The sequence below is a fragment of the Pollicipes pollicipes genome, unplaced genomic scaffold (genome assembly GCF_011947565.3).
Source record: "Pollicipes pollicipes isolate AB1234 unplaced genomic scaffold, Ppol_2.1 Scaffold_4295;HRSCAF=5057_pilon_pilon_pilon, whole genome shotgun sequence".
Taxonomy (NCBI): domain Eukaryota; kingdom Metazoa; phylum Arthropoda; class Thecostraca; order Pollicipedomorpha; family Pollicipedidae; genus Pollicipes; species Pollicipes pollicipes.
In genome coordinates, this window is record NW_023596461.1 from 17,736,330 (window position 1) to 17,755,497 (window position 19,168).

General features: G+C 49.6%; 1 protein-coding gene across 1 annotated transcript; it reads left to right on the top strand.

Moving 5' to 3' along the window:
• Positions 1-3,522: 3,522 nt before the first annotated feature.
• Positions 3,523-14,107, top strand: LOC119097241 (serine/threonine-protein kinase Nek1). Its single transcript, XM_037220292.1, has 8 exons — positions 3,523-3,793; positions 8,400-8,531; positions 8,994-9,141; positions 9,426-9,569; positions 10,472-10,598; positions 12,199-12,314; positions 13,513-13,691; positions 14,073-14,107. Exons 1-8 carry the CDS (start codon positions 3,523-3,525, stop codon positions 14,105-14,107), a joined length of 1,152 nt encoding a protein of 383 aa, XP_037076187.1.
• Positions 14,108-19,168: the final 5,061 nt, after the last annotated feature.

Below are 19,168 nucleotides of genomic sequence, written 5' to 3' on the forward strand. Positions count from 1 at the left end.
TTGTATGTCGCGTGGTATTACAACTGGAACCGCTCCCTCCCTCATCTTTAGCTTGAATATCGATAATCTTACTCCGCTCATCTACAATGTCGATGCTTTTTGCTTCGAGGTGTATGCTTCTTCTGTGTACCTTACTTAGATGCGAGTTTTTACGGTCTCTTACGTCTTCTTCCTTAAGAAGCGTCTTTCGGTGTTCACATGAACTAAGTACCATTACCTAGTATCCCGCGCGAGGCCACCGCGGGAAGCCTTGCCGTCGTTTAGAATTGTGTAATCGTTTAGAATCGTTGTTATTGTTTGGGTTTTTGTAGTGGAAGAGACTCAGAGCTGGTTACAACGGGACGCAAGCAGTGCGCGTGGTTTCCATTGTCGAGATAATATGTTAAACGTCGTGCTTTGGCATCTCTGCCGCTATAGGATGCAAACTGGAATTGGAAAATTGGTTTAGTGAACTAGCAGTTAAACTGTTGGTCGCCTCGGCCCGAAGTCACGAAACCATAAATCAAATCGAAGCTTTGGAAACCCAGCTAAACATCGACAAGATGAGTCACACCATCATAGCACGACCCAGAATACATACCCACAGCCTGGCATACCACTGAGCTGCTCCTCTCTCGCTTAGGTATGGCTGTAGCCCTTAAGAAATTCCACATGATGGCTTTCTCCAACTAGTCTGCATATCTGCCAATATATGAATCAATATGTTTACTTCATATCTTTTCGGATAAAGATCAGAGTACTTTCACCGGAGCATATTGGCACTGTTCAGAGCATTGGTCGGCGGGTGTAGCCTCCTTCGACATCGAGGCTGTAGGGGTACATGAATGTGGCCACGTAGCGTTGACCACACCTAAACCCATCGGCACTTGCGTACCTTTGCTTGAAGATCGGGAAGGCCAAGGACCATAGAACCAAATACCCAAAACCATAGGAACCCTGGAAGCATTGCGGATCTAATGTGAACTGTCAAGACCAGTTAGTAGCATAAGTCAGATCAAGTCAAACGATAAATTAACACTGCTGCATATGCATCAGTGGCCGCACTGTTCGTGACGGTGCGCAACGCGATCAGAAGAGCGCTTGACGGCCATCTCTTTGCCGCCATCCTTTCCATATGCCCTCTTTCTGGCTCCTGACTGGGAAAGTAATCGAGAAATTGGGAAAACTGAGTTTGGAAAATTGGGGAAGTTAAATGAGTGTACGTTGAGGACGTTTGCCTTTAGTCTTATGCGTGTGATAATGGAAAATAGTCAATTGTTCCCACGTGATGCGGTCTGCGGCTTATTCACTGGCGACGCGCTGATTGAAACTGGTCACGTGATATCATGAAGCATCTGATGAAGAAATGTAACCAACGTAGAAAACATGAAATGATAGAAGGCAAGCAAGACTATAGCGTGTTTTCACCAGGATCGAGGTAATGGCCGCCGGCTATCCCTCCGCGTGCCGCTCCAGCGTTTCAGTTTTGACAAGCAACTGCGTCGGTCGGGTCGGCGAACGGAGTGCTGAGAAAATTGTTTACGTCGTCGACGTCGGCTGCCATCTTCATATTGTTCGCCAGGCGCTTCGCATTTTGCGTCAAGTTGGCCGTCGGTAGGTGGTAGGCCGCAGAAGCAATTATAAGGCATCATTGGATGGCGTATCCAATATCCAATGCATCAGATTTAATTAAACCCCGTCTTTGTGGCGGACGTGGTTTTAGCATATGGTCAAAGGGCAATGCGCTAAGGTCCATGCAGCTGCCGTGGAGCGTTGTCGAGTGCATTGGAAATGAATTCCCCGGGTGCAAGGACTCTGTTTCACGGATCCTGTGTGCTCACGATTGACCCGATTTTCAAGGGATGTTCTACATTTCAAGACATTAAAACAAGCATGCGATATGATAAAATAAACACAATCAAAACTATTGGCATGCTTTTAAGTGGTAAAAGCTGTTTTGGACAGCACAATTTAATTGATTAGTAAATAAGCTATCAATAAGTCGTTGTTTGATTACGTTGTCGTACCCTCCACAATATTGATTCAACAGTGTATTGACGTGAGCTTTTGTGAACTGGCTTAAATGGTGTGAAGGATCTTGGTATCGTCTTTATGACGTAGCCAAATCACTATCTATAAATCTTCTTGCGTGGAAAACGCGGCCGCTCGGGTGGGGCTCAAAGACAGGGCGCCAACAAGACTTCGTGAAAGCGCCAAAGCGTAAAATTTTACGCACGAAAACAACTTATCAAGCCTTAGGCTTACAGAAATTCGTGTACTGCACGGCGCATATATATATATATATATATATATATATATATATATATATATGTATATATGTATGTATGTATATATATGTATATATATATATATGTATATATGTATGTATATATATATGTATATGTATATATATATATATATATATATATGTATATATCTATATATTATGTATATATATATTTATATATATTATGTATATATATATATATATATATATTTATATATATATTATGTATATATATATATATATATATATATATATATATATATATATATATATATATGCATATATGGTACGGGGTGGCGACGGGCGGGTGCGGGGAGGGAGCGCATCCGGAGCTCCCTCGAGTACGCCTCTGCTTAAAGCCCCCAGATTACGATACTACTGCTACTAGGCACTGGCCGCTAGCAATTCAGCCGTCAGTTGTGTTTCAGTTTCCAAAAGGTCGAAAACCTGTCGACTTATAAAGGATGCTCTTTTCAAAACCCTTCTTTTTTCCTTTCGTACCTCGCTTATCAATAAACCTTTCAGACCGGTTCTTTCGAAGCTAAATCTGGTCTTTTCCAACCCATTCAACCCACACTTCTGCATGCGGTCTTATGCTCGTCTCCTTTCCAAGGCAAGCCAACGAACGATATTCATTATTTGTTTTCCACCTTGCCTTGTGCTACCGCTTATGCAGATGCACACAACCCAGTATTTGCCGCAATCGATTTGTCTACTTGGAAAGGATTTTTACGGGTGCACAAACTTCGTGGTTGCCATCATGCACAGCGCATGTGGCGCGGGACACGTCATTGAAATGACTAGACAGCCTTCTGAAAAGCAATGAGGAAATTTGCGCATCCTGTATGATAAAATGTCGCGTTGGTGTCAAAGCACATAACAAAAGAAACTTAGAAAGAAAATCACGACGGTCGGAAAAAAAACAAGAGTAATCAGGCAGAGCACTGCCGGTTGCCTCCGCGCTCGGCACCTTTCCCTTGCATGTTCAAGGGCTAGACACACATTTTACGACTTGGGCGCACTGCTCTGTTAAATGGACCAAACGCCGCGTGATCTTAAATTCCACATCTTAACCCGCCCACCTCAGCGACCAGCAGACCTGACCGGAGCCCCCCCCCCCCTCCCCCACGGCGTTCGTTCGCTGAGCGCGTCCCTGCCACGCCCTCGCCGCTGACCGCTCTCGCCCGGGGCGATGACACTACGCGCCAAGCGCGGCGGCCCGGCGCGCCAGTTGATCCCTGACCCCAGCCGCCGGCATGAGCAGCGCGGTCCGCTACGAGCGCCAGGAGCAGATCGGCTCCGGCACGTTCGGGCACGCCTGGCTGGTGCGCTCGCGCGCCAGCGGCCGCCAGTACGTTGTCAAGGAGATCAAGGTGACGGCGCTGCCCGAGCATGAGCGTGAGCAGAGCGTCAATGAGGTCGCCATCCTGTCGCAGTGCAAGCACGTCAACATCATCCGTTACAAGGAGGCGTTCATCGAGCACAGCTCCGGCTCGCTCAACATCGTGATGGAGTACGCCGACGGAGGTAAGCTGGCCGTGGCGACGTCTGCACTGCATTTGGATGTGCTGCGGTCGTGGAGATGTTGCGCGGTTTCTTTACAGTTACAGTTACAGTTACAGTTACAATACTCTCTGTGTGGCACCCCGCTCGCGGGCGGACGGGCATAGTGGTATTCGTCAGATGGCCTCGGCTATCAGTTCTTGACACTGACGGCATTTGGGTCTCCTGGTTGTTGGGGCATGGCGCGTTAGCTTGCGAGGGTTCATCGACTGCATTTTGTGACCAGCCCGTTCACTTCTCCGAGGGTGGATCTGGCGAGGCGAATCTGTTCCACTCTGGGAAGCCCATGCGTGTTTTTGTTCGTTTTGCTGTCTTGGTTTCCATGTATGCCGCGGGTGGTGTGATCAACGTCGCTGGTCTGATGGCAGCGCCATCATACGTGCTCTGTCTACAAGCTAATGCATTCCTGTCACTATCACCAGGGGTGCAACTTTGTATCTCTTTGGCTGGGCCATGCCCCCCCCCCTCCCCCAATGTTGAGCTGCCCTCCCCCCGCCCAGTGTTGAGCTGGGCCCCCCTATGTCGGGCGGGCCCCCTTATATTTGGCTGGACCATCGCTATATTTTGCTCGGCCTTCACAAAGTGGAACCTGACTCCCGATGCTTTACCAGTTTTTTTAGTTCAAATAATTTGAGATGCTGTAGAGACTCGCAACTTAGCATTAGAGGAAGACAGACACTTATATAACACAATAATCAATAGCTTACGTAAAACGAAACCCACAAAAAGTCGCATTTTGTAAGTCGCTAACCTCACCGTAAATTTTGGCGCGTCATTGGGGCTATATGACGCTTCTGAGACCATATGGCAACGCCTGCCTCTCAACCAGGCAGACAGGGCGGGCACCGGTGGGAATTGAACCCCACAGTGAATGGTTAAGGGCAAAAACGATAACCTGCACACCTTGTCTAACTCGTAATGCTTCTCGAGCGACATGTCACAACGCGAATATTGAAATGTTGGTCGTGGTAGCAGCAAAAGTATTAAAATTTGTAGATTTTTGACGCGATGCTTTCCTGATGGAAAACACACGGTCAGCTCCATGAAATGTGAGTAGCACGTTTTGTGTCGTTAATATGGAAAATATCCAAATAATGTGCTGCACGTTTTTGCACGTCTTGAATGAGTACGAAAATTTCTTACATTGTTCGACACTGTCAAATGACCAGGTCCCCTGACCTGGCCATTTGACACTGGACCGACGCAGGGACACATCACAAACGCAAAAGGGTTCCTTACCGGCACAAAGAGTCCAATGCCTAATTGTCGCTGAGGCACCAATTCGGCTGGTCGATCCCTGCCTACTGGTTAAGACGGTGCGCAGGGCCCCTCGTTTGGTCCTGCGGTCTCTGACTGGCTCAGGTGACCGCCCCCTTGTGAGTGCAGATCGCTGCATAATCTTCTCTCGTGTCTTCTGTCATTGGCAACAGGGTCCTGACCAACGTAAGTAGCCTTCTGACATTCGAGGTTATTCTCCTGTCCCTGTACAGCGAATGTTCCCATGGCCGACTTTGGGCTTATTGCCGACGTGGGGCCCGTGCTGGGCATTGCGGCCCCTGATCAGCAAAGGGGCCAGATGCATGTACACTATTTCGGACTAACATTTGCGGCGCCCGGCCCCGCTCCGACTTGGGAAAGAAGCCCCAGTGCCAAGACCGGCGCGGGACGTAGTGTTCGGTATTGCTGATGTCTCCTCATTGGCTTATATATTGGCTGATGTCTCCTCATCCCCAGGCCTGCCCCTCGAAACATTCGATCGGATCCTTGATTGTCGCCCCCCTGGATCCCAAGGCGCTCCTCGGGACCTCGAAACCTGAAACTTGAGGTAGATCAAACATCCTGTCCTACCGCCAGTGGCGCCCTTGGTTCCTTGTGAAAATAAAAATGGGGGAGTTTGTGTACCCTCTTGATCTTGACATCACATGAAATTAAAGGGATTGGAGGCCCTTGTGGTGCCTCCTCAGAAGTGGGCGCCTCTTCAAAATACAAGTCCTGATGCCCAAAATGAATGCATCATATGCGTCTTCGACAAGAGGTCCGACTTCGGGTTTCATCGGGGTGGAAGGCCTAGAAGTTGTAAAGTCACTGATTTTGGTGCCCTTTGAAAATGACAATGTAGGGGTCCTTAAAATGGCCATTCCGGATTGTGCGACTACTTAACAATAAAAGTTCTGGTGCCCAAAAATAAGTTTTCGTGACCCATTGCCAAAGGGGCCGATCTCAATCCCCCCTGGAAACGTGCGAACATTGTGGTGCGCCGAACTTTGTTGTCTCTTGGAAACGAACGTTTTGGGACCCATTATGGTGTGCCATGAATTTGGATGCCTGCTTAAGTAGCGTTTATGATGCTCCTTACTGAAGGTTTTGTGGTGCCTTTTGTGAAAGAAGTCGATTCAGAACTTGACCAGGATGGCCAGCAAAGAAATCCTGTTGTCCCATACAATGATGGTTTCGGTAGCCTTCCACTGGCCCACTTGGACTTGATGCCTATAGTAAATAGATGTTTTGGTGTTGCAAAATAGAGGTTTTGGTGTCCCTTTGCCGAATGGACCGATCCATAATTTCATATATGGAGCGTCACAGGCATTGCAATTTGACCTGAAATTTGTTATGTTAATTTTTTGGCACCCTTCGAAGTGTCCACTGGAATTGGGTATCTCTGGAAAATAAAGGTCACGACCCCCCAAATGAAAAATGCTAGTGCCGCTTTGCTGAAAGTCAACAAACGTACCGATCAAGAATTTCATAACGGTGAAACGTACAGAAACCATTCTTAAAAATAAGTCATGATGCAGCGAAGTAAACGTTTTGGGACACGTCGCCTAAGTTTCAGTATTTCTTTCGGGGTGGGAGGCGCCTCTTAAAAATGAAGGTCTGAGTTCCTTCGTGGTGCCCTCTGGAATCGGGTGCACCCTGAAAACAAAGCTTGTAGTGCCAGAAATAATGGTTTTGGAACTGCCTTACAGAATGGGCCGACCTAGGATTTTGTCAAACAGACAAGGTACAAATAAAGTAATGCTCCTGGAATTTGGTGACTCCCAAAGTGGAAATGTGGTATCTTTTGAGGTGTCCCTGGAACTTGTTGCCTCTTGGAAATATAGCCTGTATAGTTTCGAAATAAAGTTTGGTGTGGCCCAAGAGGGTCGCTCATTAGTGGCCCAAAGGGGGATGGCATGATCTCATACCTTCTACCACCCACCCTTAGGATACATCCCTGTCTGTACTGTTCGGTTACAAGCAGCATGAGACGATCAAATTTAGAAAATTCTGGAACACTGTCATCGCGTCATTCAGTTAAGTGTCTTCTTTGGCCCCAGTGGCTGTCACTTCCGAGGGGAGCCCAACAGCCACCCAAAATCGCTGTCTTCCCGCAGCCTCCTGGAGTGGCATAGAAGCGGCACCACTTATGGGCACGTGCGGTGTCCACTATGACAGGCAGGTGCTGTGGCCGAGTTGTGTCTGATTCTCCTCCCGCAAATTATCCATGCTTGACCAAAAACAGGATGCAAAATCGGTATGTTTAATTTTCGGAAGCTGTGAGACGACTATGAAGAAATATTTCTAAAATGTAAACGTCCATGTGCTGTCCCGTGCTCATCCTGAAAAGATGAGCTCTTTAGGATGAGCAAAACTATTCATATAGGATATTGTCAATATTATCGTTGTGTAGCATCACAACACCGTTTTATCAGCATCTCCATGTGTTCCGTAGGTCGTTAGCTCAAAATAAGCACTTTGGTATTTTAAAGAAGCATCATTTGATAATAATTACCCTTCTGCCTTACATCACTCCAAATTATGACCGTAGAGTAAAATGGACCCAATTCGTGAAAAATGCTTTCCTTAAATACGATGTGTAGGGTTGATGGGTTCGTCCCTCTAAACGAAAATCGCAATGTTCTATCCCTGGCTATTATTGCTACAATATTGCTGCAGTACTAGTTTCGCAGTACTGCAAACACTTCGTAAATAATCTATACCATCTCACCGCAATAGAACACTGCGTCTGGGAGATCTTGCGGTCTGAAGCATGTAGTGACTCCGAAAAAATACGCCCGAGGCGTATATGATTCTAATTGGAACTCGGGCAGAGCTTTTCCAAAACCAACACAAAACACCGTGTAATAAGTCCTGCAACGCTTAATGTTGTAAAAATGTAATTGTCATGAATTAGTGTAGCATTTTGGAAACCCTAGCTAGCGTCTTTCGATGCACGGAGTTACTTTTAGCTTCAAATGTTAGAGATTCTCAAATTCATGGCAGCTTGTCACGAAAACAACCTGTAGCAAAGGAACCAAAAGCATCATAACAAACGCAAAAGTTCCTGAACCATTTTAAGATCACCATCTTACTTTTCGTTTCTGTCTTAACTGAATAAACCATTATTTTCGCAATGTTCTGAGATGTGCATCATGTATGTTGCGAAGTATATACCAAACGGGCGGTCAATTCGTCCGCCAGCAAAAAAAAAAAAAAAACGGACAAAACATCTCTGCCTTCCGTCCCTGGCTGGCCTTTGGCCTCTGGCGGTCGGCGTTTACAACAGTGGACAACTGGTCTGTTTTGGCAGGTGATCTGTACGCGCGCATCGCAGGCCAGCGGGCTACCGACGACCACTTTCCCGAGGATCTGATTCTCAACTGGTTCATCCAGATCACCTTCGCCGTCCAGTACCTGCACAGCAAGAACATTCTACACAGAGGTGCGTCGGACGGGTGCAGGGTGGTACGCTGGCACGCGTCAGCTTCTGCATCCGCACTGTACGCAATGGCGCAGGCTGGCTCCGCTTTGGCGGCAACAGACAACAAAGATTGGGATAAGCAAAGTAAAGAAAAGAAAGTAAGGATAGATAATGGCAAATAAGTGGTGTAGTGCGCTCAGCCTTGCAAGGATGAACCCGGCTCATCAAAAAGCTGGATGAAAAAAGCTGCAATTTTGATTAATACGGCAGCATATCAGAAAAAAACTTTTCTAACTTGAGACGCCCAGAGTTTGTTTTATTTTGACTTAAACACTGACCACGCGCGTGCGCAAGCACAGGACCCGTCGTCAGCTTAGACAGAACTAACTTGCTCTCTGTTCTACTGGTCATCACAACTGTCCTGGATTCCCCTAATGCTGCGCACGCGACATTGCGCCAAGCGTAATAAGGGCGACATTTCAGATCTTAAAACTCAGAATATCTTTTTAACGAGCGAGAACCTGGTGAAGGTGGGCGACTTCGGTATCGCACGCACGTTGCGGAGCACCCAGGAGCTGGCTACCACTGCCATCGGCACACCGTACTACCTGTCCCCGGAGATATGCCAGAGGTGAGGTCTCGGTCCTCTTCTCTGCGGCATGCAGCGAGATCAGTCGCTCGTGGCACGCTTTCGATCAGTCTCTGATGGAATATTCAGTTTTCTGGCGGATACATATGTAGCCTGAAAGTTATTCACCTCTTTTTTAAACTCTGTTTGCTGGTGTGCCTATGGTAAAGCTCTTGGTTAAGTGTACCTTTCGACATGTTTCTAAGCAAATTCACCTACACTGGCGAACGCATAGCGTGCTGCTCGTTCATGCTACCTTTGAACACGTGTACCTTTGTAACTGCCAGGCAGCCGTACAATCACAAGTCGGACCAGTGGGCGGTGGGATGCATCGTCTATGAGATGTGTTGCCTCACGCATCCCTTCAACGCGAACAGCTTCGAGAATCTCGTGCTGAAGATCCTACAGGCTCGCTACAACCCGATCCCTAGGTACGCCGCTGCAACTCGATCCCATTTGCGCACAGAGGCGTACGATTTTTACGTACCGGTAGGTAGTCTTGATTAACTAGGGCACCTGTTCCGTACGTTTTGAACTTATTTGCCTCTGTGCCGCTATCTCCTTGACCACGGCCATTGTTCGCTCCATCTTGAACCTGTTGCACTCTGCACGGTGTCCATAGTCCTGTTCCGCCTCTGGTCTTGCTCGGCACGTTGACCAGCCCCATTGTCGTTTGTTTTCATCACTGGCCGAGGCTTCTAATCGGTTCGTTGATTTGGTGACGGCGGATGCATCGGTATGACCTAAACGGTATCTTTAAGCTATTAATATACCCGCAGGTTGGGCAAATTTGATTCACATGCACTGAAATCGTACCCAGCCGGTATTCATATGGTAATGATGTTGCCTTGCTTCCTTCGCTGAACAGGCATGTCTCTGGCATTAATCAACATCTAGTAAACGTGGATATGTTTACGGTGAATTCAATTCAATTCAGTTCAATTACTCCCCACGGTGAATTCAATCTGGCCGGAGCAGATGTGTGCGCTAATTTAGGTTGAGGATCTATGTTTGCTGGTTTGCTGGCACTTGGCTGATTCCTTCGGGTGTTATGTTGACATGACATTAAACATAATATACATTGAACTTAAGACACGGTACGTTCACTAGCCACCGCGATGATGTAACCCAATACGATCAGTGAAGCCCGTATGATGCTGTGCCTGGCCCTGGCAGGCTGTGGGCAACCACCAAACGCTCTTGCTGGAGATTTAGACGTGCCTGCAACTGTGTGTGCGGGCCTCGGGTTCGGGGAAGGGGGGAGGGAGGGGGCAGCGAGGGTCTCTCCTCGCCGGAAACCGCCGCTGAGCGTCTCTTCGTCAACCGCCGGCAGTCACTACAGCCTGCTGCTGCGTGACCTGGTGACGGTGCTGCTGCGAACCCAGCCGGACCGGCGCCCCTCCGCCGAGCAGGTGCTCATGATCCCCGCCCTCAAGCCCTTCGTCGACTCCTACGTCCAGGTGAGCGGCCCCAGGCCGAATGTCCATTCCTATTTGCAGGTGAGCCGTCCCCAGACTGAATGTCCATTCCCACGTCCGGTTGAGCCGCCCCCAGACCGAACGTCCACTTCTATGTTCAGGTGAGCTGCCCCCAGGCCGAATGTCCACTCCTATGTCCGGGTGAGCCGTCCCCAGGCCGAATGTCCACTCCTGTGTCCGGGTGAGCTACCCAAGTCTTGCGTAGACTCCTGTGTCCTGCCAAGCTGCCGATTCGCTTGCTACCTGACGACGCCCACTGACGGCCGCTTGCTACCTGACGACGCTCACTGACACGCGCCCCTCGTGCCAGCGAAGCTCGCCGTTCGCCACAGTCTGACCAGCTGTCGTGCAGTGGAGCAGTGCCGCCCCACGGTCTCGAGGCCAGTGCCATACAGACACTCGGCCAAAGGCCTGAGAGTTTGCAAACGTTGCGTGCAGGCTACAGAACTAGCTGCGATGCATTATTCTTTTGATCACGAAGCGTTTAATTCTGTATTGAACTTGGAGTATACCGCGAAATAGACTATGCGATGCGCTCTTCTGTGCACGTGAGTGCGCCCGTTTGATGACGTGAGTACGTTCTTCTGAACATGCGAATACACTCGTCTGAGCACGTGAGTTCGCTCGTTTGAGCACGTCGAGTACGTTCGTTCAGCACGTGAGTACGCTCATCTGGGCACGTGAGCACGCTCATCTGAGCACGTGAGCACGCTCGTATGAGCACGTGAAGATACTCATTTGAGCACATAAGGCTGCTCGTCTGAGCACGTGAGGACGCTCGTCTGTGCACGTGAACACTCTCGTCTGGGTACTTCTGGTCATGCAGCCAACCGCGGTCGGTGCTGGGCTTAGCATCACATCCACTGCCAAGCTGTGTTGTATGGCTTCCAACGACACACTGTATGCTTTATGACCGAAATGACCACTGTATGCTGTATGGCCACAGAGATAGCTATGGGAACCGCGTATGCGCTTTATGTGCAGTACTCCCTCTACAGCTGGTGTCTCTTTCCCGGAGCTCTAATGATGTTGCCTACTAGTGTGTGGCATGACAGCCGGAAATGTTGCTGTAGCCGCTCAAAGCAGCCACGGGCCTCGCTGCACCGTTTAGCGTAATGTTTGTCAAAAGCATCGACCAGCGTAGCAAACGACGGGCCGCTCGAGGGTGCCTACCGAAAGCCGCAGGGCTGTCTGGGCTTGACTGTACCACTGTACACCCAGCGGTGTCGGGGGGAATGTGGAGGAATGTGCACGACTGCACATTGGGAAGCGTTCTACACGTTTTCGACACGTTTCTCCAATGTCTCGTGCCAATGTCTACGCACGAGTAAGACCAGTCACATTATTGCATCAATCATAATTCTACGCACAACTCTGTTCCATCTCCATCCCAGCCCCCCCCCCCCCCCCCCAATGCCAAGAGGTACGTGCGTAAAAGGAGATCGATGGCCATTCCGGATCAAAGGGGCCTCCCTGGTCATAACGTTAGTGCTATTGTCACGGACTTCTAATTTCCTTTGCATTGTGCTCCCTTGCATTGGACTGCCTTCGCGATTGTCATCATCTGCGACCCGTGCTTCAGTGGCAAAACGCGGTGCTGTCTCCACGTGGAGGTCATCGCACTGCCGGCTCCGGTAACGCATCCAGCAACGGCTCCAGCAACGGCAGCAACGGCTCCGACGGCACGGACCGAGACAGGTGGTGACTTAAGCTAGGGAGGACTAAGAACGCGACGTAACGATAGCTTTGCGTTATCCAAATTTTAGTGCGCCTAAGGAGGCAAAAATTCCAACGGTAACAGTGCTCTAATACCCTGACGTGGATCGAGGAAGAATGCCACCATCTGTTCAGCGTGCCTAAAGGTCGATGTTCGGAACCAGAGTAAAATTCGGTATGCGCATTCGTTGGAGGAGTTTAGATATTTTGTTATCAGCTGTATACCCTGATGAACTTAAGTTGGAACACCACAAACCTTTATAAAAGCAAAATGAAACAAGCAAGTGGTTTGTTGCTGAGTGTTACATGACGATGCTAAAAATGCATTTAAGTAAAGTACATCATGCTTTTCATCGAGCACGTTTAAGTGCGTAAGCAAGTCCCACTGGTGATACTACTAAGGTGGCAAATCAATTAGCCATTAATCAGTCAATCCATTTCCGAGAGATGTCAGTGGTAATTAAACATGAACAATAAATTCGATTAAATAATCAATGGTAATTGAACAGATAAGCAAATTTACCTAATAAGTACAGCTTACACCTCAATTATAATCACACTCCTACCGAAACATACAATTCTAGGAGCTGAGTGACAGGCCAAAGGCCATTAGCAAAGTTATAGGTCATAAACACCCCCTTAGCAGGGGGCATGACGTAATTAACCTTTGTCAAAAACAGTCATGCTAGCCGAGTTCTTTAAGCAATTGCTGCATTCTGTATGGAGCGTTGGTGTCATTACCATATTCGGCACGACCTCCAGGGCCACTATTCCAAGTTCTGCTGTGAAAAAAAGTCCAATTGGTGTGTGGTGATGCATTCTGGTATTGAAGTTTTCCAGGAAAACAGCAGAATGACGATTTAGCACAAGCCAGCGGCTTTGGTTGGACAGTTGACATAGGTCAAGGAGCCGCGCCGGCCGTGGGTCTGAAGCGTTGCTTTCGAGGCACATATTCTGGTTGCACCCGACACTCTGAAAAAGCTTGCCAAATCCCACTCTAATTGCCTGCTTGTGTTCAGGGTGTGCCTGTTAGTTCTTTGCAAGACATCTGTCGATGGATTGCACGCATGTTTTAGCGCGTGGCAGCGTGTAAACTAACCACACGAATATGCCACACCGAAGCCTAATGCACTCTTGTCCTTTGATGTTGCGACGATCTGATAACCGCTTCGTCCACCAGCCTGTCGTCGAGCCACGAGGACGTGTGCGCCGCCTCAATGACGGTCGACTCGCTCGAGACACCGGCTCCGGCCGAGGCGGACACGCGGCGGCCCGCTGACCCGCGGCCCTGGCGCTCCCATTACGCCAACCAACTGGCCGAGAACGAGGCCGGGCGCGACGAGCCGCGGCGCACCAGCGGCGAGCCCGGCGCACGTGACGTGCCTGGCCCCGCCGCCGTGTCCCCGGTCATGGCCCGCCGTCGCTCCGAGGACGCGGTGCGTAGGCCCGACCGCACGGGGGACGCATGCCATTCTCGCCGACTGACCCGCTTCTGCGCCCGTTGGAGACGAACATACTGTGACTTGCAACCTAATGTATGTTTGATGTGCATGCAGGAACGCAACGTAGCCGAATGCGGAGTAGCGTGCGACATTCAGTTTGGACGATGGATACCATATCGTAAGGATTAGTCGATTTGGTCTCGCAATTTGTGCCGTTTTGTTTGCGAGGCTATGTTCTTGCCGCGTTTCCGAGGGTTGGTACATCCCGATCCACCTGCGTCATTATCCCGTGGTCCAGATGCGTCCGGATCTCATACCCGGCACCTGCTATGATTGCTTCAACTGCGCTTTATCTCGCCGGACATTGAGATTGCGCCACGAGGAGCGGCGGCACGAGACGACCGCGACGTCCCCATGTGGGAAACACATGCGCCTGTCACTGAAACTCCTGAAAGGAGCACGCCGTCTGTTAACGAGCCCCCGACTGTTAAAGGTCTGCGATAAACAGAGCCTGCGATGGAGCATCGGATTCATTTTCATTGCATTTTACAGCGTGCCTTTACATTGTTCTCACGCACTCATATCGTACAACGGCTAATGGCTTTGAGTGCCGCATAAGTGTGCTGTTAAACTGACCGTTAGTACAAGCTTTCAACACACAGTGTCAAGCTTCCAACCTACAGTGGACAGCGTCCATGTCCCATTTGTCAATGTCAACTAGACTTTAAAAGTCAGCAAAATATTTTAAATCTCTGTGTCGACTTATAGCTGTTCCGCAAGACCTTTGTTCTTAGTTTGAGAAGTTCGTTCGCTAGCATGTAGCTCAGAGACTAGAAGGTTTAGGTCTGAAGGACAGTATTGTGAACTGCACCGCATGATCTTCACGATGGATATTCAAAACCCCATACAAATGTGGAGCCCTCCCTTCAAAGCACTCAGTACACCATAAACGACGTGTGTAAAGCTTGTTGTTCACGCTTGATAAGCATCTGCACACACACACATACACAGCACTAACGTGATCAGCTGACGTCCGTGCTCCTTTCATGCCACAGGGATCCCCTCAGGGCTCAGCATCTGGGGACGGGACACGGCCGCGGAGCTACTCGCTCTCCAGTCTGAGTTCGAAGAGTCCGCACGGCGAAGACGCGGAGTCCCAGAGTCCGCAGACGTCTACCAACACTAAGCTCAAGGTATGATCCGTGATGACTTGGTGCTGTTTCACTGGACGCAGGGCAAAGACGCAGAGTCCCAGAGTCCGCAGACGTCTACCAACACTAAGCTCAAGGTATGACCTGTGATGACTTGGTGCTGTTTCACCAGAAAACGGTGCTTTGAACAGTTGTGTCGATCATGTGAGACCATCAAAAAGTCAATCTGACATCATATCTGAAGCCCTTCACGTAATTGGGCGCAAAATGACCCCAGAAGTCGACGCGCCCTAAAACCCCAATCGCCATCATCACACTTCACGTAACGGTTTGCTGCGAAACGTTTGTGCTCGTGATTTTCAAATTAGTGTAAAACCGCCGACGTAGCCACGATGCAGATCCAGTTAGGACCGGTCCGTGCCGGTTCCGACCCCTCCTGAGTGGCTACTCCCGATCTATGTTTTCAGCCGGCTGCCGAGCTAGTGTGTAAAGCACTGTTGCTGTTCTGTGCCCGGTCTCTGACCGCGTCGGCGCCGCGTTTTTCCGGCGGCCGGGCGTCGTGATCAGAGTGCCGTGTTGCCAGCTGTACGCTAATCCAGTCCTTTACGCCTCGCCGCAGGCCTTCTGCGGAGCTGAACTGCGCATGCGCAGCTTGGTCTTGTTCAGTAATAATCCGTTTTCGCACGTTAGACTGCGACCAGTTTCGCGTACAAATTTTCTGTTCCGAGAACATAGTTCGAAGCGATCACATCATCATACTGCGCATGTTAAACAGCATCTGACACCATCTGACACCGTCCGACATCATGACTCCTTTCCCAAATTCTGCTGCGTGAGAAATTACGAGGTTGTTCTTCGAGCCTCTTCACATTTGCTACGTTCTTATGGGCATGAAATAATATTTCATCTTTACTTTTCGATCACTGCATCCATCGCTACAGCTAGAAAGTCTCGAGACCACCATACACTGTCCTTTGCTTTGCTCATTTAACCGAAACGGAAACCCCTGTAACTAGTGTTTGTTAATAGCACTTTGACCGTTCAGTCGCTGGAGATCTGCGCTTAAATTCGATTATTAAATTAAATTTTAAAGAATACACGCATAGTGGCATTGTCTTCAGACGACAGCGGGCGTTCGCCTTTACTCAGGTGATAACTTGGTCCCTGGGAGACTTCACACATTCCAAGTGGGGTAAAACTGAGCCTACTCAATGGTGCAAACGAACTTTAAAGTGCATGGCGCTTGGGCGCTCTGTCGGCGTCAGCTTGTCATTCTGCAACCGAATCAGCCAGTCAAATGGCCATTACGAGATGACCTTAGATCAGTGAAGAACGTCTCAAGACTGCGTTTAAAAGATGAATACCAGTGCATTGTGCTACTTGAGCAAAGTTGATGATTGTGTTTTTCACCTATACGCGCTGAACAATTTTAATTTTTCACTGGGAATTCATATGATATTTGGCGGCACATGCGATTGATTACGCAACATGGCTGGGGTTCATCGGGAAAAGAAGACGTCTCTGTCCGAAGAATGCAGGACATAGTACAAGCGCGTTTGCATTTCAGTGTCGTACATGAAATGCGGTTTCGTAATCCAGAGCCTCTCAATTGAAACATAATGGCAGTGTTCCTGGCACACAAGATATGCACAGACTGCCATGATGGGCGGTACTCGCAACGCTGCGGGAGTCCGCCCTCCAACTCGCAGCCACAAGAGTCCGCCCTCCAACTCGCAGCCACAAGAGTCCGCCCTCCAACTCGCAGCCACAGAGGCCGCCCTCCAACTCGCAGCCACAAGAGTCCGCCCTCCAACTCGCAGCCACAAGAGTCCGCCCTCCAACTCGCAGCCACAAGAGTCCGCCCTCCAACTCGCAGCCACAAGAGTCCGCCCTCCAACTCGCAGCCACAAGAGTCCGCCCTCCATCTCACAGCCGCAGGTGTCCGACCTTCATGTCACAACCGCAGGTGTCCGACCTCCATGTCACAGCCGCAGGTGTCCGACCTTCATGTCACAGCCGCAGGTGTCCGACCTCCATGTCACAGCCGCAGGTGTCTAACCTCAATGTCACAGCCACAAGGGTCCGCCCCCCATCTCACAGCCGCAGGTGTCCGACCTCCATGTCACAGCCGCAGGTGTCCGCCCTCCATGTCACAGCCGCAGGTGTCCGCCCTCCATGTCACAGCCGCAGGTGTCCGCCCTCCATGTCACAGCCGCAGGTGTCCGCCCTCCATCTCACAGCCGCAGGTGTCCAACCTCCATGTCACAGCCGCAGGTGTCCAACCTCCATCTCACAGCCGCAGGTGTCCAACCTCCATGTCACAGCCGCAGGTGTCCAACCTCCATCTCACAGCCGCAGGTGTCCTACCTCCACGTCACAGCCGCAGGTGTCCGACCTCCATGTCACAGCCGCAGGTGTCCGACCTCAATGTCACAGCCGCAGGTGTCTGACCTCCATGCCACAGCCGCAGGTATCCGATCTCCATGTCACAGCCGCAGGTATCCGATCTCCATGTCACAGCCGCAGGTGTCCAACCTCCATGTCACAGTCGCAGGTGTCCAACCTCCATCTCACAGCCGCAGGTGTCCTACCTCCACGTCACAGCCGCAGGTGTCCGACCTCCATGTCACAGCCGCATGTGTCCGACCTCAATGTCACAGCCGCAGGTGTCTGACCTCCATGCCACAGCCGCAGGTATCCGATCTCCATGTCACAGCCGCAGGTGTCCTACCTCCACGTCACAGCCGCAGGTGTCCGACCTCCATGTCACAGCCGCAGGTATCCGATCTCCATGTCACAGCCGCAGGTGTCCGACTTCCACACCACAGTCGCAGGTGTCCGACTTCCACGATACCAGATTGACAGCAAACTTCGCTACCGCGAACTTAACTCGGGAATGCCTGTATCTGTGGCTCACCAGACAGACTTGGTACACCATGTGAGGTAACTAGCCGCCCTGCGTCCGATCACCGATCGTTTCTCAGTCACTGGCCGGCGCGGTGGCACGTTGGCTTTCCCAGCGGATCCGTCGTCGGACGGAACTGCACGATGTCTGTCGGTGGAGGAATGCCGATGGTTTAGCTGGAATCCGGTCTGTTGGGCTGGCATACTGATCGGTAGTGGGACTAGGTCCAGAATGTCGCGGTCACGGGCAACCTGGGCGTCTTTTCTGCAATGCAATGCACCAGTCTGTCATGTTCAACCGACTGATTTTTGATCTACGGGGTTTTTATGAGCTGGTGACAAAACAAAAGTGATTAAAGAGCTGAAGAGCACACTGTATGAGACACTCGTGCACACTCACCAAATTGCATGCACACTGCACTCAGCATGTTTTAGTAGCATGCAACTGTATAAGTCTTTGACACAATTCTGCCATCCAAAAGAAAAAAACCGCGTATGTTTATTTCCAGATATTTTGCGCTTTTTGTCATCCAATTCGTCTTCTCATGCTGCATTCGGATATTTAAACCAATAGTTGAAATTTTCACAAGCTTTTAGCTAAAAAATAGGCTAAACCTTTGTAAAAAAATTCTATTGATTGTTAAAATAACCAAAATCAGCATGAGTGGATGAATGAGATGACATAAAAGGCGCAAAGTGGCAAACATTAACACATTGGGTTTTACCTTTGGACGGCGGAATTGTTTCCTGCCACGTTTGCAGAGCTGATTAGACCCAATATGTGCTGGTTCCATACCAAGTGTTCATATATTAAGACACTTCTGTTGGGCATTATCGAGGTAAGATTTGCGCGAAACGGCATACTGCACGGTGTTGTGAGGCTTTTAGGTATTTGCTTTGTTTCATCGAGATAATGACAGACGTTGAGCGGCGTATTCAATTAGACGCCCGATATTAACCCCACATGCTCATATTTTTTTACTTTTCATTTATTGTTGGATCAGACGCGTGTGATCTGATCAGTAATACCAGCTTTCTCGAAACCCTGAATAGCTCAGAAGTTCGATCCGAAGCAGCCCCTTCTACGGGAGAAATCTCATTCACACCCTGCTCACCACTAAGAAAGTCATACATTTCCTTTGCCTTGCTTTCTTCAACGTGTTTGTTCTGTTATATTTTCAACACGCTTATTTGTCGAGATGTTTGTGCAATAAATGCTGCAAAAGCTTGAAACGCCATGTTTAGACAAAAAGGTCAGCAAACATGAAGCTATTATTCCTCAAATTCAGTGAAGCGTTATACTATGGCTTTGACTTCTCCCTTTCGACATTTACTATAG